This window comes from Sphaeramia orbicularis, chromosome 5, assembly GCF_902148855.1.
Source record: "Sphaeramia orbicularis chromosome 5, fSphaOr1.1, whole genome shotgun sequence".
Classification (NCBI taxonomy): domain Eukaryota; kingdom Metazoa; phylum Chordata; class Actinopteri; order Kurtiformes; family Apogonidae; genus Sphaeramia; species Sphaeramia orbicularis.
Window position 1 is genome coordinate 27,901,593 of NC_043961.1, and position 22,860 is coordinate 27,924,452.

The window sequence follows — 22,860 nt, forward strand, 5'->3', positions numbered from 1 at the left end:
AAATTTAGTACCTTTTAAAGCCTTTTTTAAGGTATTAAATGCAGATTTGTAAATTCAAGACTTTTTAAGACCCCGTGGGAACACTGTAGTAGCTTTCAGCCCTTCATCACATTATCTTTCAATGCACGTAGACTCACATACATTTATTTAAACATACTTTTAATTGGCCGATACCAGCAAATATTGGCTCATACTGATATTGATGCATCCCTAGTGGGAATAATAACTGCACAAATTGTTATGTAATCTGTATACTTTATGCTCCAGCACCATGTCTGTTTTCACACAAAGGAACCACAAAGATATTACAGTTTTCTATTTCCTGCAGTTTATTTTGCTCCTGTTGCCATGTATTGTATGAATTACTCAGAAGTTATTTTCCTTGTCAGGGAATGGCACACAACCATGTAAAACACAAAGACTCTGACTTCATAATAACCACTATGATGCTCAAAGTTTAATTACTTTGAAAGAGTGTGATGTAAAAAGAAATGTTTCATGTACAAAAAAAGCATAATGTCCACTGTACAAATTCTGGATTTCATAATAGAGGCATTTTAATGTTTCAGCTCAGACTGTTATCAGCAAAATGTCATTACACAAATTATAAAAAAAAAAAAAAAAAAAAAAAAAAAAGATATCTGCAATGCCAACACATTTTAAAATAGAATCTGTTTTACCAACATTTTAAACTAAACAAGGACTATGGTCATTTCTAGAGCTTGCAGTGGCTGAAAATGTTCATATAAATGTACAGTAACACCTCTCATCAGCACCACAGTCGAGAAACCCCTGACTCCCATATATATGTGTAAAAACGAAGGCTACTACACCTGCAAAAAAACCCTGCAGCGTGGTGTCAGAGTTTACTGACTGCTCTGTATAAGTCAACATCACTTAGAATTATAATAGTACAGGCGCTGAGTGAAAGGCTCAGCAGATGTCAACTGTATGTTTTTGCTCTACTGTATGTTAACAGCATGTGAACTGGCACAATTCTGCCTGAGGCTGAAGAATTATTCTGTGTGATAAATACCTCTGACAGCAGGATATTTATGTGCTCCTTTAAAGGAGATGAAGGCAGCAAAATGAAGGAAATGATGGTGTCCATTCTCTCTCATTTACAATTAAACCGAGGTGATGTGGAAAACTATGAACAGTAAAAATACAGCATCAATGTACCCTTTTTATAGCCCTTTTCACTTTCATAAGACATTTAGGTGTTTAAGTATTTTAAGAAGAACAAAATACACAATCTTTTTTTTTTTTTTTTTTTTTGCAGTCTGGTCCTGCCCACAATCACCCAGAACTGTAATGGTACAGAAGCATATTACTGCCAGGTCCGAAAAATCTGAATTGCCCAGTATTTTGTTACAATGAGGAAAGTTAATCTGTTCTCCACGCACCTTTTACTTAAACATGAGTTTCACATTTTAACAAAATAGGCATTTATCACATTATAGCATCAAAGATGCCGTGTTTTAACAAGTTTTCACTTTATAATGTGAAAATTTGTCATGACGAGATCCTGATCAATTTTTATTTTTCCGACCTGGCAGCAATGTACTTCCATAATAATGGCCAACAAAGACAAAAATATATATAAATAGGGTATAATGGCTTTTTGACATTTTACAGGCAAACATTAATCAACTGATTATTGATATAATTACCAGACAACATAGTCCACATATGCAGTGATTTAACGTGACATGGGTCACCTCTAGTATGATCAAACTTATATAAAATATGTATTACATGGGTATTAAAGTATATAATGCATACAAAAATCAAACATGTTTTGTACAATTAAAGGCAGTTATTGCAATATATTTGTGTAAATATACATACCTATTATATTTTAAGTGTAATTTTTTTCCTTAAAACACTATCAAAACTAGCAAAGCATCAATTCCAATCTACTGACAGACTGAGAGAACAAACCTGACAAAGTGTTTACGGTAGATGAATATGACACTGTGACAGATTTTCCTATGACTCGGAGTCGTCATCTTCGTAGTAGCGGTTCCTCTTGATCATATCCTCTGCACTCAGCTCCTCAGCATCACTTCCTTCTTTGTCCTCCTCCCAGAAGCCCACATCCTGCGAGGTGCGGTTCTGTTTTGGCTGTAGCGGTGGGGAGGGGGATGCTGACATGTCAGGAGAGATGCTTCTCTGAGAGCTTTCCTCCACTACTGGCTTGTCTTCTGCTGTGTTTCCACTCTGTGCCTGTTTGTCTTTTTCTCTGTGTTGCTCTTCTTGAGTCTCCACATCCTCCTTTGAGTTGGTCTGACTTTTGTTTGTTGCATCTTTACTTGGTATTTTTGCCATGTTCTGCTCCTTTTCCTGCTGTTTCACTTGCTGAGTCTCTGATTTACTCTCCTTTGTTGGTTCTTCAGAGGCAGCTTTTTCCTCAAATGATGCTCTCCACTCCATCAGGGACTTGAGGGGGCGTCGTGGTTCTCTAGGTGCCTGACTGGCTGCAGGAGTGGGTTTAGCTGCGACTGTAAAAGCACGACTGCGCTCCTTTAGAGATGAGCTCCTCCTCAGGCTCTTTAACTCGGCTCGCTCGGTGCTCTGGAAGGAATATGGCGGCTCTTCCTCTGGGGGCCACTTTGCTCTCCGACCTGAAGTAACTCCCTCCTTGACCGGACTGAGCGGTCCAGTGCTGGACTGGGCTTCACCGGCTGCAGGAGGCCATGCGACCTGGAGCCGACGCATCGGAACCGCCTTCTCTGTCGACTCTTTAACTTCAGATGAAGCCTGTGTTTGTGTGCGAGTCTCCAGTAAACTGGCCAGGTCTGTGACTTTGGCCTGTGACGTTTCCACAGTCGGGGTTGGCTCTTTGTCAGAGACACTCTCAGCCTGAAGGGTCACTGCTGATGGTTTCTCTTGTTCTTTTGGCTTCACCGGTTCCTCATCTTCATCTACATCTGCTTTTGGTTCCCACAGCTCCTTGTGAGGCCGATGACCAAAGCCCTCGTCATAGTTGCCTTTGGATTTAAACAGCTGGCTGAAATGGGGCTTGCAGTAGACGTTACCATGTAGAGACGCATAGTTCCCAAGGCTAGAAACAGAGCGACATTCGTTTTGTTTGAATAATGATTTCACAGATTTTTGTGATTTTCAGTGTGTAACATTTCAGGGGATCTAACTGCAGAAATGGAAGATACCTGTTGTATTCTATTTGTCTTAGAATGAACTGTTTTTATCTACAAAGGGAGCAGGTCGCTGCCACAAAGTCCACCATGTGTTCCTGTAGAATGCACACTTTATTCTTAAAGCACCTACTATGTTGAGTGGACCAAAGCTAATATCCCCTCACCCAAAAAGCTGACCTTGCTAACACTATACATGATGTGTTACTTAACCATATCCTCTTAGCAACAGCCATGCATTTTTGTCCTCTGTAGGGGACAAGACTTTCATAGCTTTACTTTTAAAAAAAATGCTGTCCAGTGCATAGGACATTACATAAAAACAAATGTACAGGGTGTCCCATAAGTCTCCATACATAGGAGACATAATACATTCCATACATATATGGTTCTAACATGTATTTCTTCATATTTCTTCTTTATAGTTCTTCAGCAGTGGAGGACACACATTGAAATGTGTTCCCGACAAAATGGCAGTCATATAGAGCATATTATATAAATAAAAATGGTTTACGTCAAGAAACGTTTTATTTTTCCTATGTATGGAGACTTATGGGACACCCTGTATTTGAAAAAACTGACCAAACCGATCAAGACAGCTCTATAATGTAAAAAAAAAAAAGGCAAAATCTTTTACTTTCCTGGATTTTCACACAGTTTATGGTCATGCCCACAACAGTCAAAGGTGTTGTCAAACATGATATTACTATTGTTTTCTTTATTTAGTGATATTTTATGATCCAGATCAGATGAATCACTTGCTCTAATGAAGGACTTGTGTATTTTTAGCTGCCACCTTAGGGACCAGGGGGATGTTCCAATCTGCAGCTTTACTACATGACGCCACTAAATGTTACACACTGACTCTAAAAAATTAAAATGCAGTGGAGGGAAACCAACCTGAGCATTGAGCTGCAGTGAACACAGCGGAAGCAGCTTTTGTGGTAGACATGCTGAAGAGCCACTAGTCTCTCGAGTGGGTAAACTGTCTTTAAACAAGCGATGCATGTCTCCCTCACCGGTGGGCAGAATTTCTAAACAGACACATAAAATCGCATGGCATATATCAATAATCAGCTCAGGTGAAAACAGGACTCGTGTGTCTATTCCTTACTCCTTATTGTGCCGACTGACTCACCCTGGACACTTTGGGCGGGTCACTGCTTTCCCCTGAAACACACAAACAAGGATCCGTTGCATATCAAATGTAAAACAAACAAAAATACAAGAGACTGAGCTAGAACATGATTAATTTTGCGTTTTAGATTGGAAGTAATACTCTACCATTCACATTTGCTCCATTGCACTCTGACGCAGGTGTTTGTTTCTGAGGTGCAGGTGCAGATGTTTTTGGAGCGGGCACCTCTGTGGACACACCCTGAAGAAAACACAATGTGGAGGAAAAAATGAGATGTTAACCGGTTGTTGCATAATGTAACCCTGTTTTTTTTTCTATTTCTGTTACTGTAGGAAGGAAGAAATTAAATATGACGGAAGACATAAACAATGAATGCACAGTGAAATTGGTGGGAGAGAGAAAGCAACATAAATCATCAGGAAACAATGTAAACTTCATCTCAAGTCCTGGTGCAGAGAAAACAAGTCGACCATTTTTATTAGCAATGGGGTTTTTTTTTCTGTGTGTACTATACTGCAGTTGTAATGAATTTTTTTTTATCACTGTATGTCGTACATTCCTGTATATATGCAATTATATACAGTACATTCATTTTTGTAGTTAGCAGCAGTTATCAATCAATCAACCAAATTTTATTTATATAGCGCCAAATCATAACAAAAAAGTTATCACATGACACTTTACATATAAAGCTAGTCGAAACCAGACTTATGTATTGCTCTACTTATTTTTTAAAGTTAGATATATGTAAATATTTTGAAATACTAATCACCATGACAGATATATAGATTTACACAGTGCATAACATTCTATCCAAACTTTTGACTGATGAGGGACGACACTGCTTTACACCCACTGATGTTTATCTTACTATATATAGATAAACCCGAATGAAATCCCTGTTTTTTAACAGTTTTGAAGAATGTGTCAGAGAAAAAAAAGTGTATTATTTCATTATCGTTTCTGTAAAGCCTTAATTGTGCAGTTCTGTAGTGGTTTGAGTTCAGGCCCTAACACATGGACTCACAGTGTGTTTGGGGCCTTGTTTAGAAACAGCAGCCTGGTACTTGGCCATTTTCTCTCTCAGTGATGTCGACTCCAACACCCTATCATGGACACCTAAAGAAGAGATCATCAGAGTAAATGTAGCAGGCTCGCAGTGTGATTCCTAAGTATCTATACAGTAACTCTTCATTCCTTTGGCATTTACAGATGACCAAACTGCTCTGTGAGTGTGCTTGTCTAGGCCCTTACCGCTGTGTTGGTTCATGTCGTCTGATGAAGTACTGCGAAGTGTTGTCCTGCCTCCCTGGAAGAGTAAAATGATCAGCAAAATGAGTGGCAACTTCTACTACAGAAAAACTGTACAAGCACCAACTCTGTTTTCTTCTCCTGTCTCCTTTTGGTGCATAAGTCAGACCCTACATTTCTGTTTCTGCCTTTTGGCCTTTTGACCAGCTTTACAAACAGTAGAATAAACCTTGTGTGTTCATTATGAGCAGAAAAGCACAATGTTTTAGCTCATATTTATCCAAAAAAAAAACGATAAATGGGTGCTTCTATGAAACTGGTCCCTAAAAACAGGACATGGGGACTAAAAATTCAAACCAGATGTAGACTAATGTTATGAAGCAACTTTGGGAGCACTTTGGGCCTATTTTAAAAATAAATACTTACTGAGATAAAAGAGAAACTATTTTTCAGATAAAACCCATTTATATATTATTTTACAATATATTTAATACAAAAATCTGCATGTAACACAGTCAAAAGGACACGAAAATTACGTGCTATTTTTTTTTAATATCTCTTTATTCTCTCACAGGTACATTTTGGGAATTGAACTAATTATGCAAGGCAGAGTGTTTCACAAAAATGGCAATGTTGCAAAATCATTTGCAATTTATAAGTGTTTAACTGGGCAGGTTCTGCATGTAACGCAAGTGGACACGATGGGTTATATACAAAACCTGGAATGAGACTGAGATTCATGAAAAACCAGCATGTCTGGATTAGAAAAACCACTAGAATCAACAAATTTAACATAGTGTATTTATAGCGCTATATAAGACCATTTCAAGGTAGGTAGCTTTTCCTGTCCCAATTTTGGTCCTATTTTTGGCCCTAATATTTCATTAAAAATTCATTAATTATGGGATGGCTCAGAGCAAGGGTATAAAATTTTTGCATTTATCTGAGGTCATCATTAGGTACATCCTGGGGGGAAATATGTCTAAATTTGTCTTTTATTATTGGGTCTAAAAAGCTGGCAAAGTGTCAGACACCAAAATGTACCCAGTTTCATAGAAGCACCCAAATACATTGGCATCATATTGCTGTGATGTGAAGGATATAAGATATACTAGAATCAGGGAAATCTGCACAGTTAGCAAACTTTTGCTTGTCATTGCTGGAAGGAAATATTTCACAATTTTCCCAAACGATCAAAATCACAAAAAGATAAATGTGATGACTGTACAAAAACATGCCAGTCATAAGAACATAACCAGTCCTTAATGCAGAACAGACACAGGACATTAATGGTTGTTTATTCATAAAAATGAATGTGGTAAAACTTCAGATTTCCAGAGTGAGTGTTCCTTCTACAGACGTCCATGCATAACCTCATGTTCAGCCTTTCCCACTGACAGTAAAAGGCTTTTACACAGTGTCTCTGCCCCTTCAGGAGTTCAGTCTGATGGAACAGTGGCACACCCTTCTCCTTTATGGACCACCACCACCAACGGTTCAATAAAGGCAGGGAAGCAGAAAGGGAAGCTACAAAGTAAAAACTGAATCCTGGTGATGTCCTTTCCTGCCCCCAAGTTAAGATCTGCGATTTCTTAGAATGGCAAATATTTTCATGGACAGCTGCTAATGTGTCCAGAACGAATCTATTCAACTGGGTTTTAGTGTAAAGTATTAGCTGTAGGTGTGTGTATGTGTGTGTGCAGGCCTATGTGTCACCGATGCTAATGGTTAAAGCAGACAGTTTCACTCAGCATCCTGTATACATGAGTGGAAAAGAGCTTAAAGCGTTTCCAACAGGCAGCTTCTTCAGATGGTTTCATTGGAATGGTGGCGTGTTGTGCCACCATCTCCCTGCTGCATAACCACAAACACCACAAAACTATCGATGCTTCAGTAAGATTCGGACATGGGCAGAGTAACCTACTGTTTTTACATTCATTAAACAGGAAGGTATTCACCTTTTCAGCCAGTACTGAGTACGTGTTGTAAAGTGCCTGGTTCTAACCTTGAAATGTTCACCAATAACTCTCTCACTTCTTATTAAAGGATTTTTAAAGTCTATTTCCAGAACTGTGACTATGACAACACGGCAAAACTGACAGAGATACTGTAGTAAAAATGACTGCGCTGATAGAAAAAGCAGAAAACACTGTAGCTAATGAAAAAATGTGAGGTGAGATCAAGACAGTGGCTCCTCAGAGGTGACTCTCTGAAGACTGAAACAGCCCTAGGTCAGGAATGTTCCTACATTCCTCTGTTATGAAGGTAAAGAGCAGAGCGCTTGTTTGAGGCTCAAAGAAAGAGAAGGAGAAAGCGAGTGAAAGGGCAGAGTGTGTTTGGAGAGAGGTGGCAAAGCCAGGTGGAAAGACTACTAGACAAAATACAGGACAGGATACTATGTAAAAACATATACAAGCACAGGAACAACAACACAACACGGCAGAACAACCAGCTGGCCAGTGTCAGTACAATAAATTCTGACCAGTTGCCCTGTGGTTACAGATAATTCCTGAGTAACATGGTCAGTAAAACTGTCAACAAAGAAGAACGTAAGCACCCTGTTCACATAAACACACAACATTAGATATGAATGTGATTTAAGGCCTTTCACTGGTGTTTTTCAACTTCTCAAGTACATGGTAAGGACCAAAGTATCAGGACACCGTGAATTCTTTCACTTCAAACAGGTTGGCCTGTAACACGATAATGACACATTTTATATTATGATAAATATCATTGAAGTAAAGGTTTTTAATTCATCTTTAGGTCAATTTTGTTCAAATTGTCACTTACCACAAACATTTTTTTTCTTTTTTTTTTTTTTAAATAGTGATTGTTTTAAATATTCTACCTCTAGGTCTCTGATATATTAGTCCCGTTCTAACCATAAATAATTATTTTAAACTGTGGGTAACCATCTTGTCAACTCTAACAGGAAGAAAAATCAGCCTCTAGAATTTCATCATGATAATGAAAAACTGAAATGAACATTTTTATCATGATGCTATTTCAGGAGTGGAAAGTCCTGCTATGTCCCAGTATTTTTGTCCATAGATAGATAGATATACTTTATTGATTCCACACTGGGAAATTACAGTGCAGCAAATGTCCATGTTGTGTATCTGTAAGACTATATATAATGTTTCTGCTTAATCAAAAACTGAATTCATAGTCATCAGCTGAACTGATTACTGTTTTCTTTCTAAATTTTTTGAGATACTATTCTTCAATATTATATTGTTTCATTTGGATTCGATGTTAGGATGTGAACCAGGTAACCACATAGATGGTTTAATAAAACTGGAAATTTGTCTTGTAGTCTTTGTGACACCACAGAAGACATAATAATACTGTTTCTCACAAAATGCAGACTCGACAGATTTTATCTCTTTTTCCTGAATATAACCAATACATTTTTGAGATCTGTTTTTACCTTGGCTGCAGTGTCCTCTCCTCTCTCAAACTTCATCTTCAGGCTGTTTAGTGGCACTCGGGATTTTTCGTAGGAGGCACGGGGGCTGGTTGGAACTTGCTCTTCAAGCTTTTCAGGTATTTCACTGTGTGACCGCTCATCCCTGTCCGTGCTTCTCTGCTTTTGGATTTTGGACATTTTTGGAGCTGCTGAGGGCTGTTGAATGTGGCTGGCGGTGTTCTGACCTTCAGGGTGGGTCTGTGGGCCGGGGCTCTTCAGCGGGGGGCAGTGTTCGCTGACAGGTGAAGGCTTGGACAGGGCAGGAGGCGTCCTCTGAGAGCCGGAGAGGCTTAAGGGTGAGATAGGAGAAGACGAAGACGGAGAGAGCTTGTCCTGTTTGAGGCTTCCCGCCTGCTCCCACCGCTTCTTCAGAGCGCTCAGGTTGCCTGACCTCAGGGAGGGGGTCGGACCCTCAAAGGACTGCAAGGAAGAGATCAGAAACACTTTAACCATGGGCAGGCCAAAACTAATGAAAAGCGATTCCACTAACACTGCCAATCAAAAGTAACCGTATATCATCCTCTCAAAAGCTGGTGTAATTTTTAGTCAGGGTAATTATGAAAGTATTTCCATCTGGCAACCATGCATATATAGACACATTAAATGAAATCCTGGAATCTGAACTTGGCTTCACTAACTAATAGATTAGGTGAACAGCTGTTCAAAGTCGGTCCAGGAAGTAGATGTTTTGCTGCAGCTGCTGAAGGCAACGATTGGCTCAAGATGGAGAAAGCAGGGCTGAGCATGCAGGCAGATATTTCAGACACATTCCTTTCTACACGACAACTTCACCTTTCATAAAAATCATGGTGAGATACTCAGCCACACATGACCACAAAGCATGGTGAAAAATGTAATCGAACAACAACAGGCACACTACTAGTGTGTGACCTGCACAAACTTCCTTATGTGTGAAAGAGGAATAAAGTTAAATAGTAGTCTGTAAATCATTATCATTCATATGATTCATAAGCTAATAAATCTTATTGATAATGTGAACTTTTGTATGAAACTTCCTGAAGGAGTTTGACACAGTGGGGAACATTCAAACACAATTTATTATAGAACTATAAAATATTCTCTGTCAAAAAACACAGTTCACATAAAAAGTTACACAAAATATATTTTAGAGAACATCAAACAACATTAAAGATGATATATATAGTGAAAAAACATAAAGCCAAAATGTGTGACAAGTCTGTTTTAGCATATTAGTACTATTGAGTTATTACATTATAGCATACAAAGTGTCAAACAAAGAGACGAGGAAAATAGAAGGAAAAATAAAAGACAACCGTAGAAAAAAGCGACAAAATAAAAGAGACCGAAACCCAGATAGAGAAAAAAAGGAACAATCACTGTCTTTGTGAGGGAAGTCCAGCGTGAACGGAAAGAACTGGACATTGACAAGACTGTTCCCCATTTTTAAGCGAAAAGAAATAAAGAAAGAAACCTCTGTGAATGCGATGGAATGGCAAAACAAGGTGTAATCACAACCACAGAGCAGGAGTCCTTTGGTTGGTCCTTCTCCACTGGTCAGTGTGCTGAGAGGTAGAGCTCTCCCAGATGTTAGCGGCTACACAAAGTCTGCTCGTAAGAACTAAACCCACCCCTTTACCACAGGGAAAGTACGAGAGAGAGAGAGAGAGAGAGAGTCAGAATACCCAGGAAACCAGAGCAGGAAACGATACATTCAGGGAAAAATTAACTCTTTGTTCCCTATGACAGCGTTGACAGATTTTCACTTCTACGTGATTTTTGGGGATGATAATAGAACTATACAAATAGCAGTTATTGTTACTGAGACCTATTACGTATCACAGGAAATGACGCATTCTAGGGATTAAATGAAATATGATGATGCTGAAGGAAAAAAATCAGAGTGCTGCACCAGAGCAAATGCCACTCAAATAAAACATGACCGCAGAGTGCAATGGAAAGTTGGACTTTTTTTTTATAAGCCACTACAGACTCTCTCAAAATCCTTTATGAATAAAAAGCGGATCCAGGAAAGTCAGACCTCAAATCAATGTCCTGCTTTTCTGAACGCTGTACAGGATGATGGATGGCAATGTCTGCACTCGCTCTGACTATCAGAGCTTCACAAATTAAATACAGTAATAAGTATAAATGTACTTCAGGCAGATGAGGCAAAAATGCTTAAAAAATGTAGATACCGTCTCAACTCCAACTCCAGCCGAGTAAAAGTAAAAAGTATTTCTACACTGCTAGCAGCTGTTTTTATGCATGAATAACTACACCTCACATTATCTATGCCAATATTAGTTCTCCTGGTCTAGGACATTTCATTAAATAGATGCCATCGCATATATCACCAGAACAGAACACACACCCCCTTGCCCCCTCCACTAACCCCCCCAAAAACCAACTTCTCTATCTCAGCATTCAACTTACACACACACACACACACACACACACACACACCTACACACACACACACACACACACACACACCATACTTCTGCCATCACAATACATCTGATCAGCATCTGTGTCTCCAACAGCAACCACTTAGTTGGTCTGTCCCACTGTCTTGTCTTATGTCTGTCCTGTCTCACTGTCTTGTCTTATGTCTGTCCTGTCTCACTGTCTTGTCTAATGTCTGTCCTGTCTCACTGTCTTGTCTAATGTCTGTCCTGTCTCACTGTCTTGTCTTATGTCTGTCCTGTCTCACTGTCTTGTCTTATGTCTGTCCTGTCTCACTGTCTTGTCTTATGTCTGTCCTGTCTCACTGTCTTGTCTAATGTCTGTCCTGTCTCATTGTCTTGTCTAATGTCTGTCCTGTCTCACTGTCTTGTCTAATGTCTGTCCTGTCTCACTGTCTTGTCTTATGTCTGTCCTGTCTCACTGTCTTGTCTTATGTCTGTCCTGTCTCACTGTCTTGTCTAATGTCTGTCCTGTCTCACTGTCTTGTCTTATGTCTGTCCTGTCTCACTGTCTTGTCTTATGTCTGTCCTGTCTCATTGTCTTGTCTAATGTCTGTCCTGTCTCACTGTCTTGTCTAATGTCTGTCCTGTCTCACTGTCTTGTCTTATGTCTGTCCTGTCTCACTGTCTTGTCTAATGTCTGTCCTGTCCCACTGTCTTGTCTAATGTCTGTCCTGTCTCACTGTCTTGTCTTATGTCTGTCCTGTCTCACTGTCTTGTCTTATGTCTGTCCTGTCTCACTGTCTTGTCTTATGTCTGTCCTGTCTCACTGTCTTGTCTAATGTCTGTCCTGTCTCACTGTCTTGTCTTATGTCTGTCCTGTCTCACTGTCTTGTCTTATGTCTGTCCTGTCTCACTGTCTTGTCTTATGTCTGTCCTGTCTCATTGTCTTGTCTAATGTCTGTCCTGTCTCACTGTCTTGTCTAATGTCTGTCCTGTCTCACTGTCTTGTCTTATGTCTGTCCTGTCTCACTGTCTTGTCTAATGTCTGTCCTGTCCCACTGTCTTGTCTAATGTCTGTCCTGTCTCACTGTCTTGTCTTATGTCTGTCCTGTCTCACTGTCTTGTCTTATGTCTGTCCTGTCTCACTGTCTTGTCTAATGTCTGTCCTGTCTCACTGTCTTGTCTTATGTCTGTCCTGTCTCACTGTCTTGTCTTATGTCTGTCCTGTCCCACTGTCTTGTCTTATGTCTGTCCTGTCTCACTGTCTTGTCTAATGTCTGTCCTGTCTCACTGTCTTGTCTTATGTCTGTCCTGTCTCATTGTCTTGTCTAATGTCTGTCCTGTCTCACTGTCTTGTCTTATGTCTGTCCTGTCTCATTGTCTTGTCTAATGTCTGTCCTGTCTCACTGTCTTGTCTAATGTCTGTCCTGTCTCACTGTCTTGTCTAATGTCTGTCCTGTCCCACTGTCTTGTCTAATGTCTGTCCTGTCCCACTGTCTTGTGTCAATCTGTCACTTTGATACGTCCTGTCCCAGTACACTTTTGTTTATATGAGTTCTCCCTCTGTATATGTATAATAGCAAGGAATGGATGACAATATGAGTGTAAAACTTTGAGATTGTTACTTGTTACTTGTTAAGCACAAGCTGTAATTAAAAATAAAGCTGTCCTCCGAAGAGGGGTGGTGGTGGTGGGTTAAAAAAATAAAAATAAGAAATAGATGCCACCTTTTCTCCCTCTCTTTGGTTCTACGAGTGTATGTCTTTTTATGTATTATTGTCCCATAAGTGTAGGTGAAATCAGTTTTAGGTGTTGGGAAGGTCTGCAATAGGGCAAAATAAAAAAAAAAAATCTTTGATAACCTCAGTTGCATGCATTATAAAAAAAGGAGTACAGAGCAGAACGTGCAGAAATTAGAGTTAAAATGTAAGGATTAAAAGGAAAAACACATGTTAAATACAGACACAGTGCAGTAACAAAGTGCTTTGCTACGTCCCACTCCAGCATTCAAGTTTAATAAATCAACACTTTGTCTACATCACCCATAGATGTGAATGGTTTAATGTCTGTATATGTCGACTCTGATGAACTGGTGACACATCCAGGGTGTGCCCTGCCTTTGCTTATCGGTATTTGGGATTGGCTCCGGCAACCCCCCAACCCACCCCTGATCACCTCGAGGATTAAGTCATCCAGAAAATGGATTCATGGAAAAGGACTGAATAAATTGCTTTGAATGTTTGCATTTTTAGTTGAGCTTTAGCCTACAAATGCTTTGTATTTGCATGTAAAACAAATGCTATTCTTTTAGCCAAATTAGTCCCAATCCGTTGATTTAATGTCCATCCTTCCCAGATTACTCCCCCTCCCACACACTAATACAGACACTTTTTGACTGACAGATGGTCTTTTATGCCGCTCATTCGCAATCAGTTTAAGATACTGGACTTATCCTGTAATACTTAAAGTAGACTTTTGTATCTCCTGTAGAAATAATATAATCCTATATTCATGCACACTTTAGGTTCCAGAAAATTATAAAGAACTTTGCTCAGTCTTGCTTCAGTATAAATTAACAATAAAAACTGAACCTAACAACCTGAAAATGACAGAAATCCTATCACAGTAAAATGTACTCAAACTGAAGAAAATTTTACGCTACCCAGATAACATTTGGTAAAAGTTACTCTTTGGGTTGAGCTCTCCAAACTCAATATGGAGACAAATTTACTCTTTTTGAAGAAAATACTTTTGACTCTGAGTATTTTTCCTGTGTACCTAAATGCACTTCATAAAAGTCTATATTTGAGTGAAAAATGCAAGGCAGTTGCTTTAACATGTTATCGATGTTTCAGAAAAGCTTTGTCGTTTCCATCACCAGCCACATCATTACACAAAGACGTAGGAACACTAACAACAGCATCACACAGCGCACTATCAGTCACACACACATGTAAAAATCACCACATTATGTACAAGTGTAACAACATTACCTTAAATTTCTTCATTATGTGATCTGATCAGTTATTAGTTTAATCCTCATCCACGTTGGTTCATCGCTCATTTACAAAGACAAAGCCGCTAACTTACAGTTGGAACCCCACAGGGTAGTGCACGGGGATTACAGTGGAGTAGGATTATGGGTTTGATAGCCTGCCCATCGCAACAAGTGGCCAATGAGAGGTCAGCCAGGACAAGACATTTGGCCCAGAGTGTGTGTTGACAGTGTGTGTGTGTGTACGGCTTCTCTCAAGTGCAATAATTAGTTTAGCTCCAGCAACAGCTACTGAGCCAATTAACTAAGATAAACAGTGTACACACATTTCATTTAAACACATAGCTTGTTGATCCAAATGTATTTCAATAAGATGAGATGAATTTCAATGTATGTATGAAATCTCAGAATTCATTTGTTTTTACTGCATCAAAGTGAATACTAACCATACTATGAAATCACCATTCTAAGACTTTAAGTTAAAAGTGCACAGTAAAAAAAGTGTGTCAACTTAACTCTTACAAAGTTGAATTTAACTCTGTTTCAGATAACAATTGGTCCCACTCAAAATTAGAGTAAAATTTACTCTGTGGCCAGTGTCAGATCTTCAGCGTTAATTCTACTCAATTAAGTGTCAAAATTAACAATGAAATGTGTAACAAATATTTAACACTGTGGTGATTTCACACTGTTAAGAGTAATATGATTACACTTTATAGAGCTGTTTTTTCTCCAAATTTAGTTTAATAATAGCTATAAAATTTTAATATTCATTTCTCTGCAGTGTTACTTTCTGCATCAGTTTGCACCCTACACTAACTTTGATACAATGTAGAATTGTAGGGGTCCCCAAGGTGGGGGTCATGTGGGGGTCATGTAAGGCATAAGCTTGTTCTATGGGTTTCAATCACCCTAGCACATGCTTTTTTCTTTGAAAGAGCAAAGTCCTCCCCATATGCAGTTAAATTGTAGCTTAACAGCGACAATCAGGTTCGACATTGTTTTGCATACAGGTTTGACTAATGGTGTCACATTAATTAAAAAAAAAAAAAAAAACTTAAAAAGACCAATTAACATTGTAAAACAGACATATTAACCTAAATAAACATTAACCCGCCCCCCGAACCCCTGCACATAAAATAGAACACAATGAGTAACATGTCCAGTACTCACAATGCAATGTGGCACACTGGCACAAATTATCACTCTGTAGAGTTGAATTGTACACTGCATCTGTGCAGAACTTTACGCCGACTTTTAACTCTACTGTTAGAGCTGGTTAACTCTCCATAGAGCTATAATTACTCTATCTAGGGTTAAAATAGCTTGACTCTGAAATATTGACACTGCGTTTTTAACTCTGTGTATGGCTGAAAATCTGCATAAAATACATTCTGTTCAAAAAATACTTACTCCCTTTTTCTTCTCAGCACTTGAGTCCTCAGCAGCTTTCTGGTACCTGTGAGAGACAGACACAATGCTGACCCCTGGTGGTGCAAAACAGAAACACAGCAATTCCACTGGACTCATGGAAAAGAAATGCATGTTCAGATTTTGTTTGGCCACTAGAGATTTTTGAGTATTGAGTGGATTTTTTTGCATTACATGTAATTTTACACATACTATAGACATATCTGAAATCCATGGTTGTACTCACTTGGAAAAGCGTTCAGCGATGGCATTGTTCCTTCCTTTGCCGCTGACCAATGACAGCTCCCTTGCAGTGACACGTAAGGACTGTGTCGCCCACGAGCGTCGATTGAACTGACCACTTTCCATCACTGACAACTACCTAAATACCTAAAACACACCTAAAGGAAGAAATATATATAAATACTTGTGTTGTACAGCCTTACACAAACCAATATCCTGACAGGACTGCTAGCTGGCAAGAGCAAAGTTAACCTGTCATATCTTCAACAAAAACAGAAACATCAATACCAGGAAACTGCTCTCTGAAATTCTGTGTCTTGTAGCCAGAAAATAAAACCATCCTCTCCCTTTACTTGCTGTATTTCCAGCTCAGTTCAGCTTTCAATTGACTAAAGGGCCTGGCCATGCGAGTAACGGAGTGAGAAAGCACTGTGTAGCAATACTAATCATTCCCTATCTGTTTTTAAAAAATTAATTTAGCAGCAACCATAATAGCTCAAATTGTAGGTCTAAGCAAGTACTTTAACATGCCATTAAGGAATAATAACCAAATCTTTAATAAAAACATGAATTTATCTTCATTGACAAAATAACAGAGTGAGGAAAAATATACACCAGTTATTCAAGGTTTGGAAAAAATTCCAAAACATGCTGTTCCTCTAGGAAAGTGCAAATATTTAGCATACCACCCTATTTTTAATATATGAGAGTGCATTACACCCAAAAATGAAACTGATATAATTTTTATTTTAGTTTTAAAAGACATTAATTCATGATAACGGAGTGAGAATCCAAAAAAGTAACAGAGCGAGGTGTTTGTTCAGTGTGATGCACCATAATAATCATCAAAGATTTGATTAAAATACTGTTGAAGTTATCAGTATTTGGTGACATATGTTTCATTACTATATTTAATACACATCTTTCTGCTTTTTTTTTTTTTTTTTTTTTTTACAATAAATAACATTCAAAATCATTATAGTATTTGATTATTGTGAAATATAAGATTAGACACAGGCATATATTTTGAACATATTTATTTACATTCTGAATTTCCATTGTATAAATTCATTTACAGCCTTTACTGTTCTTAATTCACACTGTATTCTATTTACATAGAATTTACATTTTTCTTATATATCCAGCTGTAATTCAGGTTCAAATTAAATAAATACAGTTTTAGAAACTAGAGCTATATGTCTTTCATGCTGAGTAATCAAAAATATTGTTTTAGAGAAAAAAGAAACTGACCCTGATGTTCACTTTCTCTTGGCCAGGCTCTAAAGTAACCGTAATCCAAAAGAAATATATGCCTTCATGGTGATCAAATTATACTAAAAAAAACAACCTTTCAATAGAAAAACAAAACTATTTGGATGTAAAGAGTCTCTTGAGAAGCTCTGTGACTTCACATCAGTGTCTGCATGGTTTATGTTGTAGTATAAGACCTGTCTGCTGCCTGAGATCACTAAAGCGTAGGTTTTGTACAACATGCTCACTATTAGTTAACCTCTTGTCAGACCATTGCTAGGTGACATATAACAAAAAATGCATGCACATACTTTTTATGCATGCAAGCACATACAGACAGTGTTATTTACAGATCCAAGCCTGTAGTTACATCAACAGGTTCAAACTTGCTGCCTATCTTGTGCCGCTTGACTGCAAGATGATAACACAACCAGCAAACAACTCAGCTGCATTTTCTGAATATGAGCACATTATCATTCCGAGCGGAAAACATACCTGGGGCAATATTGATAAAGTACTAGAGAAAAGCACCGAGGCATAACCAGACTAGTCAGCTCATATTCACATACATATATTATAGTTAATGTATGAGTGACTGAGCCTATGATTAAATAACTGTTACGGAGCATTAAAGGGTTTATGTGTCTGACAGAGGACCAATGACAGGCCATGAACTCATCCTTTATTGTTCAGCCTGTAAGTTATAAACCATATGCTTGAATCACTACTGGGCACAGCTGATAGAGTTACCAGCTTGACCTTTTCACTCAGGTGCGGCCATTACATCATCCCTTGTAACAAAGTGATATGGCTGAGTGTGAAGACTTTGGACTGGACTGAATTTCAACATCACCCTCGTTCTTCACACACCAAAACAGTCAAATACACTTTTGACTGTAAGATCTGCAGATACATATTTCAGTCTCATACAGTCATCATACTAGTATACATAAAATTATGAATAATTCATAAATAACCTGTCAGACTAGTCATTAAGCCTCTGGTTGTGACTGTAAAAAGAAAAAAACTAAGTGAAGACATATAAATGTAATATGAAACAATATTTGGTGCTCCGGTACTTTCAGATTTCATCTCCGGGTAGCTCTGGGCTGATTCTTGTTATTGAAGCTGAATGGCGAGTTAGTTTACCTTGTCAAGTAACTCACGTACTTGTGTACAGATATGCTGTGCAGTATAAATATTTCATGACTTCTGTACAAGACATACAAACATTATGCCTTCATGTCTACCTTGTCAGCTCTTTTGCATAATGTGGGGGGGCTGAAACCTATCCAAGCATGCACTGGAAGTAGGATAAGACCACACCTTAAAGAACACTGGGTTAAATACAGGTAGAATGAGTTGAGTCGCAAATCTACCTATTTTGCATGTTCTTAGACTGGGACAAGTGCATTTCAAGGAAGCTCCACAGGATTAAAGCCAAGGATAAATGCAAAGACATTCTCATTGTGAGTAAATAAAGGAAACACAATATTCCTACACTATATACTCACTCAGCTGTTATCTGTTAATAAGCAGATACCAGGAAATATTACTTAATACTGATAAAAAAGTAGGGTGGGGTCATCATGCAATGAACTGGTTAGAAATGTGAGAGTAAAACAACAAAACTGTCTTCGCTATCTTTGCATGGAGTCTGTGTTTTAGTCGTATTGCTTTGACAGGGACAGAGGTGCAACTTAAGTGAAACTGTAACCATTACAGGCAATCAGATATACCAGCTTTTCCTATCTGATAAACAACTACACTGATCTGAATCACTTGTTATCAATGACAGTAGACAGTAACATTTACACCTTAATTTTAGCCAAGTTTCTCTTATCAACAAGTAACCACAGCAAAGTTAGATACAGTATGACTCATAAGTTAAGGAGGAAGCACATTGTTTTACATGATTAACAAAGAGTGAGTTCATACAAACACATATCTGCTGCTGACTAACCTGAAATCATGCAGAAAAAAAAAACAATAGGACAATGCAATACACAGAATGACCTGTGCTGAGGATATGCAGCCCTGATCCGAGCCTTCATGGTGTTTGAAGAAATGTAATTACAGGTGTGTAACACTGGAAGGCCTGTACTTAGACTGCACAGGCTGGAGCAGACGTTTGTGAAATCTAGTTAATACACAGCCAAAGTTAACACACTGTTTACTCATGTCGTCATATAAAAAGGTAACTTAGACTGAAGTGTATCAAGCTGCAACCTGACTAAGATAATCTCAGCAGCTGGACAGGTTGGCCGTCGACAGTGACTGGTTGAGATCTGGACCTGACGCATTTACGCACGTGTGTAAGAATAAAAAGCATCCCCTTAAACACACGCACACACCTGCCACTACACAACACAAACTCTCCGAATCCTCTCAAACAACTCTTACTACTGTACTTAACATCGTGTTTTCTGATCACTGCCTGGAGTTTCAGTTCAGTCTTACCTGTGCGAACTTCCGCTGAGTGACTCCTTTCGTGGAACCTTCAGACACCTGACACTCTCCGCCGTCTGCGCGTCGCCGCCCGGTGTGGACCGAGGAGGGAGGGGTGAGCGCAAAGGTGTCATGGGAATGGAAGAGCCGGGTCACGTGACTTTATGCACCAATGACCTTGGATATTACATTACCCCTACCTGGCTGATCCACCCCCTCCATCCTCACCCACCATCCCAACTGTTTGACAAGTATACAAAAAGAAACAACGCAACAAAATGAGGGAATGTAAGGACACCGGCTCTGGTTCAGCATTATCAGTAGTTTATGACAATGTAGGAGCTACGGAACAGGATTTGTACACAACAATATTTTGCATACCAATTCATGTATATTTCTTTTACTAATCATATTGATAATATCTGTCTTGTACATATTGTACAAACTGCTTGCTCTAAGTGCGCTTTAATAGTGTTTTAATATGTATTTTTAGGTGTATATATAAGTGTGTGTGTGTGTGTGTGTGTGTGTGTGTGTGTGTGTGTGTGTGTGTGTGTGTATACACCACAGGTCAAAAGTTTTAGAACACCCCAATTTTTCCAGTTTTGTATTGAAATTCCAGCAGTTCAAGTCCAATGAACAGCTTGAAATGGTACAAAGGTAAGCGGTGCACTGCCAGAGGTAAAAAAAAAAAAAAAAAAAGGTAAGGTTAAACAAAACTGAAAAATAATGTACATTTCAGAATTATACAAAAAGGCGAACAAGAAATGGGTTAACAACTTAAAGCAGTTCTGCAGCAATGGAGGTTGATCAAGCCTCAAAAGTTGGAAAGTTGGTGCTACCAATTCCTACAGGTGTCCCAACATTTCTGAATTCCTTCCAACCCCCTGTGTCTGCATAAAAGTAGTGTTGGAACATTCATCTGGTCTCTAATCTGAGCTGCTGTTAATTTGCGATTTCTGAGGCTGGTGACTCAGATGAACTTATCTTCAGCATCAGAGGTGACTCTTGGTCTTCCTTTCCTGGGGCGGTCCTCATGTGAGCCAGTTTCGTTGGCGCGCTTGATGGTTTTTGCAACTGCACTTGGGGACACATTCAAAGTTTTTGAAATTTTCTAGACTGACTGACCTTCATTTCTTAAAGTAATGATGGCCACTCGTTTGTCTTTACTTAGCTGATTGGTTCTCGCCATAATATGCATTCTAACAGTTGTCCAGTAGGGCTGTCAGCTGTGCATCAACCTGACTTCTGCACAACACAACTGATGGTCCCAACCCCATCAATAAGGCAAGAAATTCCACTAAGTAACCCTGACAAGGCACAGCTATGAAGTGAAAACCATTTCAGGTGACTACCTCTTGATGCTCATCAAGAGAATGCCAAGGGTGTGCAAGGCAGTCATCAGAGCTAAGGGTGGCTACTTTGAAGAAACTAGAATATAAGAGATGTTTTCAGTTATTTCACACTTTTTTGTTAAGTACATAATTCCACATGTGTTCATTCATAGTTTTGATGCCTTCAGTGAGAATCTACAATGTAAATAGTCATGAAATAAAGAAAATGCGAAGAATGAGAAGGTGTGTCCAAACTTTTGGCCTGTACTGTATATATATATATATATATATATATATATATATATATATATATATATATATATATATATATATATATGTATATATATATGTATATATATGTATATATATATATATATATATATATATATATATATATATATATATATATATTGCTGTGGATTCATTTAGATGAATCACAATTAAATATCATTCATGAACAAACAGACTCAAGAAAGAAGGGAATATATATGCACTTAATTTGTTTGTGAAACAGTTTCAACGAAACAACTTGAAACAACGGTTCTGTCTTTGTTTTTTTTTGTACTCAAATTTCCCACCCTGAGGGCTGATGTGCTGTTTAGCATCTTCCATCTTTATGGGTTGGTTCTGCTGCCTGTTTCTACTGGATCAACTGCCCATTGGTCATGCGGTAACTCTTCTTGGACAATATATTTCCAATATATAAGAGGATTCAACAAAATTTCCACAAAAATACATTAAAACTACACTGCTGCACATAAAGGAGTAATAAAATATTTTTTTCCTCTTCTCATGAAATGATTGTGTGTTACACAATGTGGTGTATTCTTGATAGATAAAGTGTAAATGGTAATTACTGATGTGTATCCAAAGGAAATAAAAAAGGAATGTGACTGAAAATGAAATTAATCCAATTTTATGGCAACAGTGTGTAACAAAAGTTAAGATAATATTCAGTTTTATTGATCTCACAACAGGGAAATTCACTGATTAAAGCAACCAGGGGATAAAGTAAAAGAAAATGTATATGCACAAAGACAGTTAAAAAAAAACAAACAGTACACAAAAGACTAACAGTAATGAAACTCTGTAGGCTTTGTACATATATACATAAGAAGCAAAATTTGCATATATAAGGTAATATACAGAAGTCAAGTACTTTTTATGTCGCAGGGAACATATTAACCTATACCTGTCTGGGATAGGGTAAATGTTGGTATTGATGGTGCTCTGGTAGAAGTTTGCATTACATTTGCCTTGTAAATAAGGTTTGTTGGTGGGTGGGTGGTGGAATGAGAGGGGAGATTTTAAAGCATCTGAGGAATCTGAACTGGCAAGCAACCACTCTGGTGAGGAGTTCAGAGTTTGTTTGCTTTTTCAGGGAAGCGAACTGCCCACCCTGTAGCCTATGAGGGTCAATAAGTATTTCTTTTTTTTTTTTTTTTTTTTTCCAATAAAAGCCTGGTTGTAGAATCACTTTACAAGTTACACCCAATTTTTTTGCAGTCTATTTGACTGAAGTAACATTTGTCCCCCTCCAACACACACACACACGCTTCTATAAAATTGTTTGAGACTGTCTATGTCAGTTATTATACAAATACACACCATAATGCAATTGTATGAGCGACTGCAATCATTCATATAATCATTCCGTTCATCTGTATAAACATAAATATCATCATTTATGTCCGTATCATTTTTTGTCCCTACTTCATCCCTATGTATACTTTAGTAATATACTTTATTTATTCACGATTTATATGTATT

General features: G+C 38.3%; 1 protein-coding gene across 4 annotated transcripts; it reads right to left on the minus strand.

Annotated features, from left to right (window-relative positions):
* Positions 1-1,196: 1,196 nt before the first annotated feature.
* LOC115419819 (LIM domain and actin-binding protein 1-like) lies at positions 1,197-19,848 on the minus strand. 4 transcript variants are annotated; one of them, XM_030134850.1, is made up of 10 exons: positions 19,769-19,848; positions 16,062-16,204; positions 15,818-15,863; positions 8,981-9,439; positions 5,551-5,605; positions 5,324-5,415; positions 4,443-4,536; positions 4,297-4,328; positions 4,059-4,192; positions 1,197-3,067 (listed from the first exon to the last, which is right to left on the minus strand). In XM_030134850.1, exons 2-10 carry the CDS (start codon positions 16,181-16,183, stop codon positions 1,993-1,995), a joined length of 2,109 nt encoding a protein of 702 aa, XP_029990710.1. In that variant the 5' UTR covers positions 16,184-16,204; positions 19,769-19,848; the 3' UTR covers positions 1,197-1,992. The 4 variants fall into 4 exon arrangements, with proteins under 4 accessions (XP_029990710.1, XP_029990709.1, XP_029990711.1 ...); XM_030134849.1 differs by having other exon boundaries at positions 16,062-16,215; XM_030134851.1 differs by having other exon boundaries at positions 16,062-16,210; positions 19,767-19,832.
* Positions 19,849-22,860: the final 3,012 nt, after the last annotated feature.

What these genes read in the sequence shown, in the direction of transcription:
- LOC115419819 (XM_030134850.1), bottom strand. Translation starts at nt 16,183, where the DNA reads ATGGAAAGTGGTCAGTTCAATCGACGCTCGTGGGCGACACAGTCCTTA. An exon ending in ATCGCTGAACGCTTTTCCAA is followed by an intron (nt 15,864 to 16,061) that starts GTGAGTACAACC and finishes TGTCTCTCACAG; the next exon opens with GTACCAGAAAGCTGCTGAGG. An exon ending in AACAAGGCCCCAAACACACT is followed by an intron (nt 4,537 to 5,323) that starts GTGAGTCCATGT and finishes TGTTTTCTTCAG; the next exon opens with GGTGTGTCCACAGAGGTGCC.